At 36.0% G+C, this 22,461-nt stretch overlaps 1 protein-coding gene across 3 annotated transcripts in view; it reads left to right on the top strand.

Annotated features, from left to right (window-relative positions):
• The window catches only part of LOC120092630 (origin of replication complex subunit 3), a 31,449-nt gene extending 10,027 nt beyond the window's left edge, over positions 1-21,422 (top strand). The window contains exons 8-18 of one of the 3 annotated variants that reach the window (XR_005486095.1): positions 53-120; positions 186-285; positions 369-580; positions 2,667-2,736; positions 9,262-9,347; positions 10,346-10,429; positions 15,472-15,547; positions 18,470-18,597; positions 20,264-20,440; positions 20,816-20,976; positions 21,055-21,422. Coding sequence is in view for 2 of the 3 variants with exons in the window: in XM_039050774.1 (XP_038906702.1) it covers positions 53-120; positions 186-285; positions 369-580; positions 2,667-2,736; positions 9,262-9,347; positions 10,346-10,429; positions 15,472-15,547; positions 18,470-18,597; positions 20,264-20,440; positions 20,816-20,921 (1,107 nt within the window). In the remaining variant the exon portion in view is untranslated. Of the gene's footprint in view, positions 1-52; positions 121-185; positions 286-368; positions 581-2,666; positions 2,737-9,261; positions 9,348-10,345; positions 10,430-15,471; positions 15,548-18,469; positions 18,598-20,263; positions 20,441-20,815 lie in introns of all 3 variants that reach the window. The other 2 variants (XM_039050774.1, XM_039050775.1) reach the window with 2 other exon arrangements.
• Positions 21,423-22,461: the final 1,039 nt, after the last annotated feature.

Below are 22,461 nucleotides of genomic sequence, written 5' to 3'. Positions count from 1 at the left end.
TTTCCTTATTACGTATATGCAGTATGATTTATTTTTACCAAATGGTTTTCAGGACGGGAATCATGCTTCTTTCCTAGAAGTTCTGTCCAAGCATGCTTCAGATCTTCTGTCTGATTCAAGGTATTCATGGAAAAACTCAACAACTACATGTAATTTAATGGACAATTTACTTATTTTTGATACAGCAGACTTAGGTACCCATTGGCCGAAGGGACAGGTAATAATCTTGGTAATATATTGTCAGCATTAAAGAGATGGCGGAAGAGTTGGAGTGTTGTTGTCCTGGTGCGGGAAACTTCATTAATCTTTTTACATAATGAAACTTTTCCCTTTTTTGGAATTTGACTCTCACTGTCCGTCCTTTACAGTGTCTTTATCAAGTTGGAAAGTTTGGCAAAGTTCAATTGCTTGACTTGCTTTGTGAGGCACTTGATCCACAGCTTTTCAAACCAATAACGTCTGAGAATTCCAGTAGACTGCAGCAAGAAAAAGGGACATCGCTTTCAAGTAGTTATGAGCTACAATATCAATTTTCATCACGTAAGGATGGGTATATTTATCAAGTAATTCGCAAAGTGAGGTAGGTCATAAGGTTTCCTGTAGCGTGAACTATTGCAATTGTTCATACGGTCTTATACAGCTAATAGCAACAATCTTCTAGGGATTACATAACTACAGAATTAAGCTTTAACTTTGCTGTATGCTTTTCCTGAGGATGGATTTTCTTTTCCTTCTAAAAGACATAAACACAACTTGAATTAGTATTGGAAATATGATTTTGTGACAAGTAGACCAAAAGGCAACAGGTCCTCCAAAGACAACATTTCAGAAAGGAATGCACTAATGATCGAAATAGAAAATCTTGATAACTTTTTGTGGTGTTTCCTGTATGTGCAGTTGATTTGGGGTCGTTTTTTTAATCCTTTGGGTTCTTTTTTTTTTTTTTTTTTTTTTGGGTAATAGAGATGCCTAGTTGATGATGGAGGAGGTCGTGTTGTTCCTCCTTTAGGGATAAGGGAAGAGTTTTTTTTGCAGGCTTGCTTTTCTGCTTGGTGGAGTATTTAGCTGGAGATAAATCGTAGGACTTCTAGATGGATTGAGCATTTGTGGAACATTAACATTAGGTTACACACCTCCTTATGAGCATTTGTCTCTAAGGCTTTTGCTAATTATCTGTTTGGCGTTATTCTTTTGGATTCCCTTTTAGTAGTTTGGCCTTTTTTTTTTTTTTTTTTGCGTGTGTGTGTGTGGCCTTGTATGTTCTAGTTTAAATACTAGTTTGGTTTTTGTACTTTTGGCTTTGGTACAATTTGATGCTTGTACTTTCAAAATGTTCATTTTGGCCCCTATCCTTTTAATTCTTGTTTATTTTGATCATTGTACTTTCAAGATGTCTATTTTGGTCCCTGTGCTTTTAAAAAATGACCATTTTGGTCATCTATTTTCATTTTGATCTCATTCTTTTTATCAAAATTTTAGCACAACACTCTATTCACTAAAATTCTTCAAATGTAACCATAAATTTGTATTAAAGATATCCATTATATTAAAGTTTATGTTGGAATTTTGTAAATAGGGATCAAAATGGTCCATTTTTAAAAGTAGAAGGACCAAAATGGATTGTTGGGAAGTATAAAGACCAAAATGAACAAAAGTTGAAAGTATAAGGACCAAAATGAACTAAAGTCGAAAGTACAAGGACCACTATATATTTTTTCATATTTCTCTCTGAAAACTCAGATCCTTATATTCAAAAAAAAAAAAAATGCAGAATGAGGTACAATTCATTATAATATTTTCTTTTTTTGCTACTAACATAGTACTATTTCCACGTTTTGTTCGAATCTTCAAAATTCTTTTGATTTCAAGTTGAATTGATCCTTAAACATAACTGAGCCCCGATAATGCAATTCTAAAGTAATTTTTTTCCTTTTTCTCTCTCATTTTCTTGAAACACAAATATTTCATTGATTTTATGAATATTATACATGATATCCTTTACAGGATACCAATCATAGAGAAAGGGAGAGGAAATGTGATTTCAAAGTAGATCTTTCATTTTTTTTGGATAAGAAACAAAGTAGATCTTTCATTTTCAAACTGTCCCTAGATCTTTCTCTCTCTTCCCCACTCCAACCATGAAACTCTTATCATTGTTTTCCACCAAAAATATCCTCATATGAGATAAGATTTTATTCTTTTATTTATTTATTTATTTGATGAAAGAGATTTTATTCTTTTTATGACCCAAGGCACTCCAAATTACATAGTTTGCTATTTAAATTTCCTGATGCCCATCATAAGAATTTTCATGAATCATACGATGCTTCATACATCTAAATGAGATTTTTTCCCAATGCAATATGAAACATGCTCCACTGTTGTTGGTTTTGCAAATGATAATTTTCTATTCTAGTAGCTACATATTTGGCTTCTTCTTGGTGTTCTTTATTGAAGACATTTACTGGAAATTTGTCTAAATTGAACTGCTTTAATATTTCCTATGTGATTTAGTTTGTCATTTGCTTTCATTCTTGTTTTTGCATGCACTCCCATGTAAAGTTGTATTTTTGAGCACTAGTCTTTTTGTTTCATCAGTAAAAAGTTTTTGTTCTTGTTCAAGCTACATCTTTGTCTTTTTTATGAATCTAATTTTGAGCTATTAGGGATCTTCCTGCTGAGCTTCTTCATCAGTTGCTAATGAGTTGGGAAAAGATTACTGGCTGTGTTCCTGAGGTATGGTTATACTTAAAATAAGACGGTTAGAAATCATGGAATTCACTTGTAATATTATCCATCTGTATATATTGACAACTGTGGTGTATTTTCATTTTCACTTTCTTTATGGTTGTGTGGAACATTTTTGATGAAAATAGAAGAGGAAGGAGAAGAGAAACACAAATGGTTTATGTGGAAACCCCTAGGCTAAGGAGAAAAAACCACGATAGAGACTTGTTTTTATTATTCAAGTGATACAGAAATACAGGAAGACTTGCTCAAATAAATAGAGACTTGTGTTGTACTGGGTTTTTACGGTAGCATAGAATTGTTGGAAAACAGAGGACACCTCAGACTTATCAGTCAAAAGAAAAACCCAGGTCAGTCTGGTGTGGTCGTCAATAAAGGTGACAAACCAATGCTTGCCTGTAGAGGTAGTGGTTAGTGAGGGACCCCAGACATCACTGTGGATAAGACTGAAAGGTTTGGATGGTTTGTAAGGCTGAGAATGAAGGGGACACGACTTGTTTAGCCCGTATACACACATCACAATGTAAGGATGATATATTAATATTATGAAATAAATGCGGAAAAAGATACTTCATATATTGAAAATTAGGATATCCCAGACGGTAATGCCATAACATAAAATCAGTTTCAGCAGTAGAGAAATTCAAAGAAATAAAATTAGTCCTATAACTATCCCTAAAAGAAGTCTCATCAGTCATGAAATAGAGCCCCTATCGTGCCGGACAGTGCCAATCGTCGTTCTCGAGCTCAGATCCTGAAATAAAACAATGTCAGGTGAGAAAACAGTCTGACAGTTCAGGTCTCTTGTAATTTTACTGACAGATAATAAGTTGTATGAAATTCTAGGAACATGTAACACATCACGCAATATTAGACCCTCAAAAGGAGAAAGATGTCCTTTTCCTGCGACAGGGGCAAAGGACCCATCTGAGATTCTAATCTCTTCATTTCCGGCGCTCGGGTGATATGATATAAAATGATCAGAAGAACCGATCAGGTGATTTATTGCTTCAGAATCCACAATCCAGGGCTTGTTTCCATTAATGCTAATAAAACCGAAGGACTGAGCCATACCTTAGTGTGCAATAACACTGACCCTGACAGGACTTAAGTTACTTTGACCGTCTGCTTGAGGTTGAGCTTGGGCTTTGTCATTCGCCACCAGAGCCCGTCCAGAACCAGACTTGTCTTGTGACTGACGTCATTTGTAATTGGGAAGTTTTCCATGCAACTTCCAGCACTGGTCTTTTGTGTGCCATGGTTTTTTGCAATGCTCACAAACAGGTGGAGGTTTCTTGTCACTGTCAGATTCGGAGGACTTTGTGGCAAAAGTAGTAGCGTCAGTAGATGTAACTATTGAATTATTCATTGCACTAGACCTGTTTTCTTCCAAGCGTATTTCAGAATACACCTCCATAAGCGACGGTGTAGGACGTTGGACCAATATCCTGCTGTAAACACCGTCAAACTTCGTATTTAGCCCAGCCAGAAAATCATACACTCGATCAGCTTCCTCAATTTTGGAATACTGAGTCATGTACACTTCTAGATAATTTCACGACATAAGTCCATTTCTTGCTATAACAGGGATAATTTGTTGAAGTACGACATTACGTCCATAGTCCCTTGCTTGCATTCGTGGACTTGCTTGCATAAGGTATATAGGTGGGATGCATTCTGCTTCTTTGAATACGGCTGCTGTACTGCATCCCAAATGTCTTTGGCAGTTGCCGTATAGAGCAACAGTCTGCCTATTTGAGGTTCCATGCTACTCAGCAGAACTGACCATAGCAATGAATCTTCTGCTCTCTAGATGCATTCTTAGGACTTACCAGGTTCAGGTTTTGGTATCTTCTCAGTTAGATAACCAAATTTTTGTCTTCCTTCCAGAGCCATTCTGATGGATTGCGACCAGGAGAAATAATTTTTGGCCATTCAGCTTTTCTCTAATAATAATTCTTGTAGAATATCCCATTGATCCAGACAAAAAATTTGCAGTAGGTAAAGAATGGAAAGAGTTTACCGGGTTCTCGGAGTACAACTGAAGATTGGATGGCTCCGGTAGAGCACTTTGTGAGTTCGTGCCAAGAACCGACCCAAGATCCACGAGTTGTTGCTGAAGAAAAACAAATCTTTTTTTATTCTCACTAGGACACACCCTATTCACAGCTACCGGAGAATTCGCCAGAAAAGGGACAGGACTCGCGCCACTGCAGTTGGACTCGGCTGGCTGATCCACCGGCGGCTGTTGTTCAAAGACGAAGCCACGACTGGTCGAGTCAAGGAAATCGCCGCGGCTTCCTGTCTGCACCCGAGGGTTTGGCACGAAGTGGGTCTGCTGCGATTGAGTCTGGACACCATCGACGGATCGGGTTTGTGCGGGTGGCTGGGCTTTGATCAGATCTGGACGCCGATAGTTGTCTGCACCTGAGAGATCGACGGATCTGGCGCTGCTGAAGTAAGGCTGGACGCCACCGTCGATAGGATCCTTTTTGCGCGCAACCGGAGCGTCATTGACGTGTCGTGACTGGGTGTGATCCTCCGCGGCCGGCCGCGACCCAATCTATTCGCGATCCTCCATGGCTGGGCGTAACCCGATCTATTCGTAGCCAGATTGGGTTGTCTGTCCAACGACACTCATTTGTTGAAGAAGACGCGGTAAGGCAGCCTCTAGGTACTGTTGGACAACTTCCTTAATCATGTCAGCCATCTCGGAGTTGGTCGTCGAAGGGGACTCATCAATGGCGGCTAGGGTTTCGTCGCCTTGCTCTAATACCATGATGAAAATAGAAGAGGAAGGCGAAGAGAAACACAAATGGTTTACGTGGAAAACTCTAGGCCAGGGAGAGAAAACCACGATAGAGACTTGTTTTTATTATTCAAGTGATACAGAAATACAGGAAGACTTGCTCAAATAAATAGACAGACAGGAAGCCCTAGGCCCATAAGAAAATTACAAATAAGCTCCTAGGGCAAACCAACCCTTTTCGAAAAGTTTTTTAGGCCTGATATTGGGATTGTGAGATAGCAAACTTTTCCATATTTTTCTTAATTTTATTAAATTTTCTTTTGCTCTATGTGGAAGCATTTGTATATTAATGTTTGCATCTGTTATAATTCTATAGTTAGGGTTTTCCATTCTTGTAAATATTTTGTGATATTTTCCTTTTCTATGCTTTGTACACTTGTATATATTCATATCTTTGGTGAATGAGAGCATTCTGATTCTTTCTCAAACCTAAGAGTTTTACATGGTATCAGAGCCCTCTAAACAAACTAAAGGTTTTGTGAACCTTAGGGTTTGAGAATTTAGAACCCATTTGTGATATGTTTAGGGTTTTGTGGAGAGGTGAGTTTACACTTTTGCTCACAGTCGCCGTCTTTGGTTCGTTCGCCGTCGTTAGCCGCCGCTGTGGGAAAAAAAAAGAGACTATTTTTTCGACACCGCCCAGTCCGTCGAGGAGCCCAACCGTCGATCTACAAAACCCTAAAGTCCAGATCCCATCTGACCAGCGCGTGAGGCTCACGCGCCGATTGTTCCTCTTTGTCGTCCGTCCATGCGCCGACGCGTGTAGGCGCGTGCGCCATTGATTTTGGTTCGTCTTCTGTGGGTTTCCTCAGTTTTGTTGACTCTTCTTGGTGGTGTGTTTGTTTGGGATATATAGACATACTTACTGCTTGTAAAGACATCTCTTCGGTAAATTAGGTTTGATTCTCTGCTGTCCGGTGTCTATTTTTTGAGGTAATAGCTGATAAGAAACCAGTAGTCATGTCTGAGATTGCTGAACACAAGTTGAATGGATCCAACTACTATTCATGGAGATCAAATGTTTGCCACTTTATTAGGAGCATGGAGATGGATGATCACATCACAGAAGAGCCATTGATTGATGCTAATAAGAAGATTTGGTGGCAGGACGATTCAAGAATGCTTCTACAAATCAAGAATTCTATTGACCGTGAAATTGTTGAACTAGTTAATCACTGCGAATCAGTCAAGGAACTAGTAAATCACATGCCCTCTTTCATTCTTAAGGGTGAGATACCTTTTTGTACTTTATGCCCCAAGCAACATTTGTTTCCCATTCCACCCAAAATATTTGGTTGTACCTGCTTTGTTCGGGATGTTCGGCCTCAGCATACCAAGCTGGATCCAAAGTCCTTAAAATGTATTTTCCTTGGTTATTCCCATGTTCAAAAGGGGTATCAGTGTTATTGTCCTAGTTTAAATAAATATTTCGTCTCTCCTGATATCACTTTTTTTGAACATACCCCATTTCTTTAATCACCGTCTTTCTATTCGAATAAGAGTCAGGGGGAGCATAAGGAATTAGAGGATGATTTCCTTGTCTACACAGTTATTTCTCCTTCCGATCATCTTCCTGATTCATCTCTACTTGTGGCTACCTCTACTTTTCCACCCATCGTTAAGGTCTATACTTGACGACAACCTCCTTCAGTTCCATGCTTTGTACCAGAGTCTTCTTCATCATTGGATCCAGAAACGAGTGATGATCTTCCTATTGCTCTTCGTAAAGGTAAACGTACATGTGCTCATCCTATTTCCTCTTTTGTTTCATATAACCATTTGTCGCCTTCCACATGTTCATTCATTGCATCCTTAGAGTCTGTATCCATCCCTAAAACTGTTCATGAGGCTTTGTCTCATCCTGGTTGGTGTGCCGCAATGGTGAAGGAGATGACTACCTTAGATGATAACTGTACTTGGGATTTAGTTTCTCTCCCTGCAGGAAAGAAGGCTACCGGTTGCAAATGGGTGTTTGCAATTAAAGTCAATCCTGATGGTTCTGTTGCTCGGTTAAAAGCACGCCTTGTAGTGAAAGGCTACGCACAAACTTATAGCATTGGCTATGCTGATACTTTTTCTCCTGTAGCAAAAATGGCATCTGTGAGGTTGTTTATTTTATTAGCTTCAATCAATCATTGGCCTTTACACTAGCTTGATATTAAAAATACATTTCTTCATGGGGATCTTCAAGAAGAGGTGTATATGGAGCAACCACCAGGGTTTGTTGCTCAGGGGGAGAATGGAATGGTGTGTCGCCTTCGTAAATCCTTGTATAAATTAAAGCAGAGCCCACGAGCTTGGTTTGAAAAATTTAGTCAAGTGATTGAAAGCTTTGGAATGCGGAAGAGCACGTCAGATCATTCGGTCTTTTTTAAGAGATCTGAGGGTGGTGTCATCTTGTTAGTCGTATATGTGGATGATATTGTGATTATTGGTGATGATGCTTTAGGTATCCAGTCTCTAAAGACTTTTCTTCATAGTCGATTTCATACAAAAGATTTGGGCATGTTGAAATACTTCTTAGGAATTGAGGTAATAAGAAGCAAGAAAGGAATTCTATTATCACAGAGAAAATATGTACTTGACTTGTCGATTGAAACAGGAAAGCTAGGGGCTAAGCCATGTAGTACTCCAATGATGCCCAACTTACAACTCACAAAAGATGGAGAATTACTAAAAGATCCTGAAAGATATAGGAGGTTAGTGGGAAAACTTAATTACCTTACAGTGACTTGACCCGACATAGCTTATTCAGTAAGTATTGTGAGTCAGTACATGTCATGCCCTACAGTTGATCATTGGGCTATATTGGAACAGATTCTTTGTTATCTGAAGGCTGCTCTCGGGCGTGGTTTATTATATAAGGATTATGGTCATACTAATATTGAATGTTTATCAGATGCCGATTGGGCAGGATCTAAAGAAGACAGAAGATCAACTTTAGGGTATTGTGTTTTTGTTGGTGGTGATTTCTTGGAAGAGTAAGAAGCAAAATATGGTGTCACGTTCAAGTGCGGAATCAGAATATAGCACAATGGCACAATCTGTGTGTGAATTGATTTGGATATATGAACTTCTTGTTGAGTTGGGATTTAAAATCACCACACCGGCAAAGTTGTGGTGTGATAATCAAGCAGCACTTCATATTGCGTCTAATCCAGTATTTCATGAAAGGACTAAACATATTGAAGTTGATTTCCATTTTGTACGTGAGAAAATTCAACAAGGGTTGGTATCTACAAGATATGTGAAGACTGGAGAACAATTAGGAGATATCTTCACGAACGCATTGGATGGAAGACGTATAGATTATCTATGTAACAAGTTGGGCATGATTAACATATATGCTCCAACTTGAAGGGGAGTGTTATAATTCTATAGTTAGGGTTTTCCATTATTGTAAATATTTTGTGATATTTTCCTTTTCTATGCTTTGTACACTTGTATATATTCATATCTTTGGTGAATGAATAGAACATTCTGATTCTTTCTCAAACCTAAGAGTTTTACAACACCAAATCCTTCTTGCTTATTACAAGTGACTTCTATCTAGAACAGAAAGAAAGGACAGAAAGCTGTTTGTAATTATTTTAAATTTTATTTTGTTCCGAGTCTTTGGTTTGCTTGTCTTCTCATCCTGTTTACTTGGAATTATTGTTTTCCTATTATGCATTAGTCACGTTTTACATATTTGCTTGTTTTAGATCCATGAAAACGTGAAAGACTTGCTGTTGGCTTTCAAGCTTGGGAATGGAAAGAGTTCAGAAAAAGACATTGCAGATTTATCCAAGTAATATTCCACCTCTCATGTTGGGATATTTTTTAATATCTTCTGTTAGGTACCTAAATACAGAAGTTGTATCTTGTAGAAGTTGTTAGAAAGTTTCTACTTGGTTGTATTTGTTATTCACATCCTTTTTTCTTCTCTCCTTTTGGAAGTTTGTATCTTTTCAACTTTTATTCCTTTTCACTACATCAATAAGAAGTTGTACCTTGTTAAAAAGCCAAGCTTTTATTGAGAACAAATGAAAGAATGAAGGCGACAAACAAAAAACCAGCCCAAGAATCCTTGAGGTGTCCTTGTAATAGCTCTTTACTGACAAGTGCTGGAACTTGATTGAGGAAAAATCTTTATTTAAGCTGGATGATGGAGCTTCTATTAAAAAGAAAGCCCACTGGAGACGAGTTAGATAAAATGACGTTTACCTGTGCTCTACAGTGGGGCTGCATCCAATTTTCTAGCCTACCTTGCTACCTTAAGTCCATTGAATATTAAAAGATTATCTGAAGATGGGATATGAATTAAAATGCTTCCTTCAGCCTTTAGGACAAATGATAATTCACCATGCTCAGTTTTTTATTTCTTTGATATTCCTTATTCTTTTTGCCAGTTTATTAAAGTGTTTTTTTCAGGAGTTCAACCATAGTTTGAAGGAAAGAGATCTCACTTCTATAATTCATGGTTTTTATTTTTTATTTTTCTTATTTTTATTTATTTTAAAATCAATTAATTAATTATTATTTTCAATTCATCTCGCTGTTCCTCATTTGCTCCACTGAGTTAATATGTGGAGGTATTTGTGCTTTCAGTATTTAGCTAGCTTTGAGGTGACCATTTTTCTCTTCTTGTGGCCTTTTGACCTCTCTTTGTACTTCCATTTTTCTTCATGAGCTCCTTTGAATTTTTTAAGGAAAAATTGTATGTAGTTAGATATGGAAACTACTGAGTATACCATCTTCATCAATTGGAAATCGAACTAAATCAGGATTCTACTATTTTATTTGCAGAAGACATGGATCCAGAAATGGCTTATTTGTTAAGAATTCAAAGTTGATGGAGAAAGCTGAGTCATTTCTTAATTCATTGGTTAGGTAACAAAACTTGTTCACATTGAGCTGTTATTATTGTTCCATGATATCTCAATGTAGATTATAAAGGAATATCATCATTATTTTGTTATATTTTGAGAATTGAATATATGGGTTGTGTAAATTGGTCGGAATTTTTTGTTTGATTTTAATGCGAGTTCTCTCCAGTGGATGAGGCAACCTTTTTGTTGTAGGTGTATTCTCATCCCTGTTACAAATTACTTTAGTTGAAAACTAATAATATAAGCATAATACATAAAAGCTAGGGCCAATATGATGGGCTCTACAAAACAACTACCTAATTACATAACAATATATAAAATGGCTCCAATTGCACAAAAGAGAGACATTAAACTTCGAATCAAACTCCTCTCAAGAACTTTCCACAGCTCTAAGATTCTCTCAATTCTCTTAAGCCAAATGTTTCATAAGACCGGAAAGAATGCAATCTACCATAGTGTTGGCCCTTTCTTGGAAAAGGAGGATGAAATAACACCTCTTCCATCATATACGAAGACTTTATTAGGAGACCACCTAATAAGAAAATACTCAAGAATACAAGAATAAAATCAAGTATACAGAGATATAGAAATAGGTGAAAACATATTGACATAAGCTATAATATCATAGAACATGGAACAAGATAACCTAGGCTTTTAATAGGGCTAGTCTCTCCCAAATTCCCCAAAGGAAATTCCCACCAAATTCTTCACACTTCCCTCCAACCTCTCTCCTTCTATTTATAATTAAAATCCCTAACAAACTTCATATCTAATTACTCATTTGCCCCCTTCTAATAACCACACCAATATTCTATTACTAATCTTACTATTTCAATAACTAGGAGTCTTACATTACTCCGCCCTGTGCTTACAAAACATAAATACAAAAATTGGGCAACCTTCTCTTAAGTAACCCCCACTGCCCAAATAACAAATATTGAGTATAACAACTCCTTTTAATTTGGATTGCCTCACACCAACAACTCTTCAAACGTTGGGCCCATAAATCCTTATCTTCCTTAAAATTACCCTTGGGCTTCAGGCAGTTCCAGCCCATACTCAAGCCCCTTTTCTGCCACTCCCACAAATGGGCCTCAATGAATTTATTAAATTCAGGCCCACCAAGCTCCTTCTCCCAGCCTCCAATTGGTATTCCTAGCCGTTTAGGGCAAACCCAACCCTCACCCACAGTTTGGGCCCCAACTTCTCCATGTAAACCAAGCCCGTTTGAGAAAATCTGGGCATTCTCATGCATTTTCAGCCCATTAGTTAAATCAAAATTTAATCACCTTCTGATAAAGTCAAGAAATACATTGAGAGGGCTAACCTAATAAGGAAATACTCAAGAATACAAGAATAAACTCAAGTATACAGATATATGGAAATAGGTGAAAATATATTGAGATAAGTTATAATATCATAGAACATGGAACAAGATAACCTAGCCTTTCGAGAGGGCTAGTCTCTCCCAAATTCCCCGAAAGAAATTCCCACCAAATTCTTCACACTTCCCTCCAACTCCTCTCCTTCTATTTATAACTAAAATCCCTAACAAACTTCATATCTAATTACTCATTTGCCCCTTTTGAATAATCACACCAATATTCTATTACTAATCTTACTATTCCAATAACTAGGAGTCTTATAGACTTGCTCCTAGTCTACATTCCAAACGCATCGAAAAAAAATTGTCCCACGTCGTGTTTGCATACTGACATCTCCACAAAATATGCTCGACATCCTCCAAGACCATTACAAACCATGCACCATTGAGGCTTAGAAGAAAAGTATGCAATCTTTGCATTAGGTCGATGATGTTCCTCCATGAGAAACTTACTAGGCTAAAAATTTGACCTTCATAGAAATTCTCACCTTCTAAAGAAAGAAGCTGGAGGAAAACTTCCCATATAGATTAGGAACAACAGATGAAAATTTGACCATAGATGTGGAGAGACTGACTAGCAAAGCGAGCAGCAAAGAAACATTAGAGAATTGATTTTTTATGAGATGGAAGCTTGAGAAAAAGGACACAAATTGCAAGATCAAACGTCAAAGAGGCAAATGGTGAATGCGGGGAATCAATAGACGAAGGGGGCTATCTAGTATTCCCTACCCAACTATCCTCCCAAAAATGAATCGAGAAGCCATTCTTAGTGGGAAAACCTCAAGAAACTAGAGAAAGTCGTATACCTAGAAGTTAGGGGCCTCCATGAGTTCCTAAAAGTGCCTTTGACCCTATGACTTGAGGTCCATTTTTTAGGAAGATGAGCGTGTTTGCTCATGATAATCCTACACCATCAAGGGTAGGTTTTCAAATTGAATTGATATAACCATTTTTAAAAAAAGACCTAATTAAGAAGTCTCATATCAATCAAGAGACAACCTCGAACCTAATTCAATGAGATATTTACCTTCTTGGACATCTCCCCACGGTATCCCTCGAGTTCTTTTCCACTCTAGCACACATTGAGGAGGAAACCTAAATAAAGAAATGAAATAAGCTAAGGTCCTATTTAGAACAGACTAGGTGAGAGTCAATCTAGGCTGGAAGTGCGAGAATCAAACCACAAAGCCAAAGCCGATAGCAGTTCAATGAGCCGACAACGTGAGAAGACCAAAGGCTGGAAGTGCGAGAATCAAACCACAAAACAAACCAGCTTCTAAACTGTCGCTTCCAAGAATACAACTACTGTCGCTTCCAAGAATACAACTACTAGAAGAAAAACGCAACTTCGGACAAAACAGTAAGGCTTAGGCTCATAAACACGAGAAAACCACAAAAAAACTTTAATTCCTGGACAAAATCATGAAGCTATGATTTAACTGAAAGAGAATGAGAAAGAATTGATTCCATTTAAAAACCACATTTTCCAATCAAATTGGAGAACTTGGCAGGAATTTTGGGAGACAATTTTGCTTGAATATTTTCACCTTTCTCAAACGAAGTATCAAAACCATCGGTAAAGCAAACCTCTGGAGTCTCCTCAACACAATCATCTTGTGCTAGAGAATTCAAAATATCCTCACTGCTTAAACTAATATCTGAGTCTGCATCAGAATCGCAACTAGAATGAGTGTCTTTAGGAGGTGGATGGTTATAGACTCCTTTTATAAAAGTAATATTTGAACCTGGAACTTTAATGATTGATTGGTTGAAGTTTGAACTATAAGGGAAAGGATGTGGATTGTCTGTCGGATGCGAACCAACTAATAGTAGATGTGTACATGACTCCTCCAAAACATCTAAATTGATCTCAAATTATTCCTTTGCGAATGAAGGCTTTTTTTTCTTGTCCGATAGTAAGAAAGAGGATAATAAGAAAATGGAGAACATTCCATGTTCACATCCTCTTTATTGCTCTCTAAGTCGACAGGCTTTGGAATTCTAACTGCATTTTCCATAGGACTATTAAGGCTTCTTAGAGGAAGTAGATCTGCCTCATTCGAAGTTGGAGCAAAACTAGTTTCCATGTCTAATAGAATGGGAACGCCCTCTTCAACAGAATCAGAAACCTCAAACACTTCGTCATCACGCTTAACTTCAATCAATCTTGCAATATCCAAAGAGTTAGAAAAATCTTTAAAAATATAACTCGCCTTGAAGGATACTAGGAGGATTTAATGGCTAAATATCACCAAGTCTAAGGTGAAAATTACTATTAGTCTTATCTATAACTTCAATTTCAGCTGGGAGAAAACCACACAAATTTCCTTTAACTTCAATACGAGCTTCAAAGCAATCCAAGAAATTCAGAGTTTGAGAAGAAATACTAACCAGACCTCCAAGGTTTTCTCCAATGGCTTTAAAAATAGGTACGAGTCCAAAAAGTCGAAGGTAAAATTTTTATCGACAGCCAACCTCCATAACTCACATTGTACTTCGCATAAGAATGTGCTTTGTAAGACCAATTTTCAACCTTCAAATGCATTGATCCAATTTCTTGCCATTTTCCATCGGAAACCATATCAACAAAACTATCATCAAGTTTTATTAATACCTTATCAGCCATGAAAGAATTGATTATAAATTTAGACTGAAAATAATCTTCCAAAGCAAGACAAATATCTTGCCTAGAATAGTAGGCAAACAAATGAGAAACAACAAACAAATTGTTGAAGTTCATTAACAACACTTCCTTATTTTTTCTAACCCAATAAGAGGAAACAAAGTCATATGGCTGAGAAACGACCTGAAAGTTTCTAGCCACTTTCAAATCATCTGAGAGAGTTGGAGCTAAAGGCTCACCAAATTCAGGCTCAGCAACACCAAACCGAGGGAAGGACAACAAACATTACTCCGCCTTACCCAAAAAATCTCAATCATTTCCTAGAAAACCATCCAACCCTTCTTTAAGAAACCAGCCGTAACATGTAGATTTTTTCCTACCTCCAGTAGGCGGCCAAAGCCACGTAGTTTGAAACCAGCCGGAATATGATCTCTATGGCTATGCCCACGTAGTTTGATAAATAATAATATAAACATCTTCTTTCCTACTTTGATACTAATGCGACATTCTCATTGGAGATGCCTTATATCCTGCTATTTAATAAAATGCATGAAAATAGTTCAATACAGTTCCAAAAGTACTTTTTACTAAATATTATGTTAGCTAGAGGGGTCTATTTCGCTATTTATCAAACTACATGAGAGCAAAATAGTTAATTTTAGGCCATAAGGATTTCACTGGCAATTGCTGTAAACCATTATATTCTTTTTTTTCTTTGCAATTATCGTGCATTGGAAAAATCAAGGGATCTCACAATCTTTATAAAATAGATGAGCTACTCCTCTATTTTTTACAATTAGTTATGAGATGGAAGCCTGTGGTATCTAATATGAATATTGAAGCATAGGGGCAGATAACTGGTGTCTTTTTCGGTATAGCACTCTAAGTAGATAAATGAAGTTTACTAAATAAGAATAAAGTATAGATAGAGAAACTTTGAAGAGCACCTAGAACATTGTGATACTTTGATGTTCTAGTTGTTATATGAAGCACTGTTACTTATTTGGTCTTTGTTGTTTTTCTTTTAAAAAACCAGTGAACATATGAGGCCTGTTGATTGCATACCTTTCCATGAACTTATCTGCTTCAAAGATGTTAGAAAACTTCAACTGGTAAGCATGTCTATAGCACTCCGATATGAATCTACATGTTCCTGATCATTACTTGAAAGTATAAATGGTACTCCTTTACCAATAGTTGCTAGCTACTGAGATGATTTTAAGGAAATCCGTTGGAGTGTAATCAGTAATCACCATTGTTGTAGCTTACTGAACCACGTTAGTTTAGTTTCTTGTTTAATTTTATTGATAATGCACCCGTACTGTGGCTATTATTCTCAAGGCTCTTTGTCAATTATTATGCCGTAGTTTATAAATTCAAATATTTATAATATAGCCTTTCAGATTTCAGAATTATGTTTAACAAGCAAGAATGATCATATGGACCAGTTGTGGTTTTTCAATTGAATATTCTGCTTTTCTTATTGGTGTTTGTTCTTTTTGGTTGGGCTCAAATCTTTAAGTCTTTTCCTTTTTTTTTTTGTCCAAGATTTTTGGTTCTCAGGTGTTGTCTTTGGTTTGGTTTCCAAAGTGTGGTCTTTTGTGTTGAGTTTGATCTTCTAAGCTATCTCTTTGCTAGTTCTTTTTGTTCAGTTTTTTAGTGTTTCTCGTTGGATTTCTTTTTTTTTTTTTTTTTTTTTTTTTAAAAAAAATTTTTTTTTTTTTTTTTTTTTTTTAATAAAAAATTTTATGTCATTTATTTTATTTTTGTGAACTTTAGTGGTTCTTTTGTGTTCCGTTGTATTATTTTTTTCTCTCTTGTGGAGTATGTATCTTTGATCATCATTACTTTTTCATTTATTTAATAAAAGAAAAAAATACTCATTATGACACCATACTCATTTAACAGTATGAAATTTTTTTTTTCATGCCTATCTCTTTTCTCAAACCGATAGCAGTTTCCTAATGTCTAATGAACACGATTAGTGTATCTATTCTAGAATTTCTGCCCATTACATTGGTTGACTAACTTAAGCTGAACATCAATAAGAAAAGTCTGAAAATCATTTTTCTTTGTCATTGATTTGGGTACTTGGTCCATTCAAATTGAGCTTTTTTCTCTTTTGTTCATGGGGTTGGATTGGTGGAAATTAGCCGTCATCTCTTGTTAAGGGATCTGATGAACACCATTTTTTGAGGAGATAGTTAGTTCGGGATGAAAACTCCTCTAATCTATATTTCTTCATCTTTACCATCTTTCCTCCTTGAAATTTCATTTTGTGGATTTTGCCCCTTCCTTTGTTTGTAAGCTCCTCGCCCATTTCCCTTAGTTTTTGTCATTCCTTGTCTGATAGGGAGGCATCCAATATTAAAGGTCTTTTTATCTATGTTATGCTCTTATTTTCTATGGGAAAAGGGACTTACGCCTTTTAGATACTAGTCCTTCTAAAGGACTTTTGTGTAGATCTTTCTTTCTTGGCGGAATGAGCACTTTTCCTTCAAGTTCTCCTTTTCTTCTCTCCCTTTGGAAGATTAAAGTCCCAAGGAAGGTGAAGCTTTTTTTTTTTTTTTATAGTTTTTCCATGGCGGAGTTAATACCTTGGATTGTGTTTAGAGGAATTTGCCTCATCTATGACATTTTAATTTTAGGAGAAACCTAACCGTTGATGAGTTTAAGAAGTGGATTAGTCTCGAAGATAACTTAAACGGGGTCCAATGAACAACCTAGAAAGATGTCATTGATGATCAAGACTTTCTTTTTTATAATATATGCTAAGGCAAATATAAAACCAGCGGACCTGTACCTCAACCACCTTCTTTAACTCGATTCTGAAAGTAATGTGCAACCCATGCAACAAGATTTCGTGGGAAGCATTGTGGCTTGTTCATCTACAATGTAGGTAATTTGCAATGTTGACCCATAATACCTACGAGTTCATTTGCAAGATTTCTTTCGTGTTTGTGACTCATGTTTTAGGAGGGAGTGCTTCTTACACGAAGCTGAAAATTTTGAGGAAGGACTTTTGACACAAAGCTTAAAATTGGGGAAGAAATTACTTCTGATGCGAAGCTGGAAAAATGGAAGATTGGTATCCGCGACGTGAAATTTAAGGAGGACAAAAATTCAAATGAGAGTCTGATACCATGAAGCTTTGTATATTTCTCATACTACTCTGTACAAAGATACAACTTTCAATTTAAAGAGAGGGAGAAAAACCATACAAGGGAATAAGCGATACAAGGGAATAAGCGAAGGACAAAAAGAAAACAAATACAAAGAAGGGTGTTATAGAAAAGGGAAAATCTAATAAATACAATGGGAGAGACTTTTGTATATTCAACCCGTACCATTGACATGATCTAAACCTAGCTGTGTGGATGAATCCCTAGATCAGACAAGATGTGCTTGAGATTTTGTAATCAAGTAGAGCTCTCTATTAAACCAGGTGGATTTGGATGGAATAGACCTATTAGGTCAGTAGACTGGAAGCAAGAGTATATCTTCTTTTGAGGGGAGGAGATTAAAGGTGTGACAGGTGGTCGATACCAAGTACATTCCATAATGTGGTCTGTGGTTGTACTTTGTTTGACTTAGCTCTGGGCCATGATAAAAGCAAGCTCTCGTAGGCGGTAGGAAATGGATGGATGAGGGGAGAGGCTCAAGGTGGTACTTTGTTCAAGGAGAGGACGATTAAGTTGCAAACAAAGTTCCACATTGATTAGGAAAGAGAGTGATCCATGGTATATAAGTGAGTACAATATCTCCGATGGTATGAGACCTTTTCGGTGGTTCCTAAACAAAATTATGAGAATTTATCCTAAAGTGGACAATATCATACCATTGTGGAGGTAGATAGGTGGAGGTTTTCTTGTCATTGTCCTTATCATGAGCTTAGTTAATACATGCATGCTTGCACTAGTCATGCATACTATATTCCCTGCAGAATTGATTGTCAAGCACACTTAACTTTGTTCATACTCTGGGTTATCTTGTTTTCGTTTCATCCATTTATATATTTATGTATATTTACCTAGGCTTTGATTGGAGATCCAAGAAGAAGGATTCAAATGGATCTTCTGGAGTTCCATAAAATCATAAAATGTACTTATTGCAGCGAGAACAGAAATAGTCTTTTACCATGTGCACACGATTCAACAATTATGTGAGTAAACCTCTGACTTTTGCATCGGAAACTATCATATATTTGAACTCTCTGCTATAATATGATAATGTAGTATTCATTTAAATCATAATTTGTTCTTTGAACTGATAAAGTTATTTTCTTCATACTTTCTGTTGTTTTACACAGAAAGAATTTGTATTCAACTATTGAATGGATTTCATACAATACTATCGCCCTAGATTTAAAGGAGATGCTATAATATGATAATGTAGTATTCATTTAAATCATACTTTGTTCTTTGAACTGATGAAGTTATTTTCTTCATACTTTCTGTTGTTTTACGCAGAAAGAATTCGTATTCAACTATTGAGTGGATAATACTATAGTCCTAGATTTAAAGGAGATAGTTTATACAGGAATAGAAATTAAACCAACGGTAAAAAATATGAGAGTGTTGAAGTATTGATACAATAAAATTTATCATAACCCATTGGCCACCATATTTGCCCAGTAATGTCATTTTTTTTAAAACTAGAGTCACAATTTTTTATTGAATAGATGAAAACAGACATGCTCAAAGATACAAATTCCATATGTGAGTGAAAAAAGAACAAAAACGAGAAATAAAAAGGACAAGGAAGTGCCCCCAAAAATGAAAAAAACTGAAGGAATAATCTTGCAAAGAACTTGAGGCTCGAACCAAACTTGAAACTTCAAGAAACCACAAAACAGGGAGCTGAGAAAATTATAGAGAAGTTCGTAAAGAGAGCCCTTTGAAAGAACACTAAAATACAACAATAAGCATGAAAAAACCTCCTCAAAACACTTGGAACCTCTGAAGACATAAAACAATCGAAAAAACGAAAGAAACAGCAGCAAAGCCAGCTGACGAGATTCTTGAACTGGAGCTGAAACCACCAAAGAAGCCAACTAATACAGAACACTTGGAAGCTTGAAAGAGACCAAAATAGGGCCGGAAAGCTTGACAGAGGAGCTTGAAGCAAACAAAAAGGGCATGTCTATAACTTCGAAAAACCAAAACAAAACTTAGTAAAATTAAACCTTGCAGAGTTTTGTTCTTGAATCGATGGGGAGATTTCACGCATCTCAAGAGACCAGCATAGAAAATTACTTCACTAGCTTATGCTTAGGTAATTTAAGAATTAATAGAACTTCACCTAGGTGTCAAATTTCATCAAATTATTGTAATCTAATGGAATTTAGGTTTATAACTTGACTACTGGTGACTTAGTGAGTTGATAACCACGAACCGGCCACTTGAATTAATTTTTGTAGTATTTTTAGTTTTCTCTTCACCAGTGTAAAACCAGGTTAGTAACGTCCATTTTTTTCCTTTGAATATAATTGAGAATTCATGCTTTGCTCCAATTTAAAATTGATTTCGTGTATACCCAACTCTAAATACATCATGAGAACAATGTAACTAAATGGTATCTGGTCATCGCAAGTAGCCTCTCTCCAAAGAGAGCTGGTAGCTTGTCTGTCTATATATGTAACTCAGTGGACCATCCCTCCTCGTTTTATGACATTTCTTCATGTAATTGTAACCTATTTGGAGTTCAAGAAGTACCGCATATTTATGTATGTAGGAAGATAAAAAAATTAATATTATTGGTGGATGTTAGAATCTTACTGTGTTGCATTCTTTAGTTTGACCAAAGATTTTTATGTAACTTTAATGTAGGTATAGTTTAGCGCAAGAGCATGGTGATCTCATCAATCTCCATGATTGGTTTCAATCGTTCAAGACAGTCGCTAGTCATCCTCAAGCTAAAAGGAATCACAGGACGAAGCAATGTTCTACACCAAAGAAAAGGAAAGATAAAACTAGCGTTGAAAGCAAAAGTGATGCATCAATTCAGTATCCTTTTACATTATTATGTGGTGAAACTGTAGTTTATGCTAATTAGATCTGCAAAACTGGTTTGTGAATGGAGTTCTATTCTGTTTGTTTTCTTAATTTTGGTACTTCCTGAGTGCATATTTTTCAGGCTAATCCCATAGCTCCATCTCCATTTTTGGTGTTTTCTTCCACAATATTGAAAAATGAAGAACAATAATTCACAAAACTGTGACACTGTTCCCCGTTTCTCGTTTTTTTCTGTCATAAAAGCCTCTATAGAAATATAGTTTTAATTATATATCCTGCATTTGTTCCCTTCATCAATGAAACATCATTTATCCCCTAGGTATTTTTAGTATCCTCCGTGAAAATCCTTAACCTCTTTTTCAACAGAGCAAGGTTTTGCACTGCTGTTACTGAACTGCAGATTACAGGATTGCTTCGGATGCCGAGCAAAAGACGGCCTGATTATGTACAGAGAGTGGCCTTTGGATTATAAGAACTGCAATTGATTCAAGCTGAATGATGCATACAAAATGAATGAGAATCCTCAGGTTTGCAGCTGAGGTGACTGATGTTAATGCTTGTTTCTTAAAGAATAATTTTTAAAGGGTAGAAATTGACTCAAACAGGCCACAAAATGAGAAACGGATAGTCAAGAATGTAGAAAAATGAAGAGTTGGTCAAATCCAATATGAGTCACACGTAGATGGTAGTTCAAGATTTGGGAGCACTCTTAAAATTCTTTCATCTCAGACGTCTGGAGAAGAGGATCAAACTAACTTTGCGGATAAAGCTATGTTCCATGCCCTTGAGCACAAGAGGGAATAGAGCAATCAATTGTTATATATAGAATGGTTGAAATATTTACTTTTTTTGAATACTGGTTTAAACCGTTTTGATTATTGAACAATTGAATAATTTTCTATATGCTGTAAGTTTATAATAGTTCAATTGAATTGGTAGTTTTTTATGGGAAAAAATAGGAAATTTTCATAAGTAACATTAGGAGAAGTTGGTGTAATATTTATTGTTGTTGGACAAATTATTTTCTTTTATGAAATATTAGTTTAAACAATTTTGATGGTTGATCCATAGAATAATTTTCGATATGCTTGAAGTTTATACTTGTTCAATTAAATTATCATTTTTTTAAAATTGTTTTTTATGTAAAATGTAGATTGTAGGATAAGGTGTTATCATTAATGTAATATTAATTTTTGCTGGTAAATTGTTAAAAACTAATCTACAAATAAAAAACATTATAAAAAAAATGTCATGTTAGCTAAAGAGTGGTCTTGTTAGGTTTTTGAGAAGTGATTTTTTTTTTTTTTGCCATTGGATTACAAAAACATCGGATACGTAGAACTTTTTGAAAATATTGATAAAAAAGTAGATAATGAAACAAGTAATTTAATGATGGAATGAGTGTTTATTGGCTTAATTTTCATAAATAAAAAACGAAAATGTTGGATTGTATTAGCAAGTAGCGGAAGCAACAAGAATCATCAAACACTCTAATTCATTAATTTTGGCAAAAACTAAAGCATGCTCTTGCAAAAACAAGTGGGTTTCAAGTTATACCTTTGTAGAACTTCTTCAAAGCTCGATTTCAGCTGCAGATTTCTCCAAATCTTGTTGTAGACCACCTCAAGATCTTTCCTACTATCTTCTTGGAGCTCTAAATTGAGTCGTAAGACTCAAAATAAGCTTAAATGAAGGGAACTTGAAGAACTCACAACAACAATCCACTTGAAGAACTCCTTTTTCATCACTAATTTTTCAGCAAAAATTATATCGATTGCATGCCTCAATTCCACTCCAATCTTCTCAATATATTATAGATTGTCATGCAAAGAAGATGGTTGCATGAGATGCAGCTCATGCTTGGAGTAATTGAAGCATAAAGTTGGTGGGTTTTGTGTGAGCAACTATGAAGATGATAATGGAAAAAACCAACTAATCCAATTTTGTTTTATTCATCTTTTTCAACTTTTCAATTGATTTCAAAAATCAATTTTGATTTATAAAATGGAAAA

The sequence above is a fragment of the Benincasa hispida genome, chromosome 12 (genome assembly GCF_009727055.1).
Source record: "Benincasa hispida cultivar B227 chromosome 12, ASM972705v1, whole genome shotgun sequence".
NCBI lineage: Eukaryota > Viridiplantae > Streptophyta > Magnoliopsida > Cucurbitales > Cucurbitaceae > Benincasa > Benincasa hispida.
Note: the sequence above shows the minus strand (reverse complement) of the source record. Positions and strands in the feature narration are given on the sequence as shown.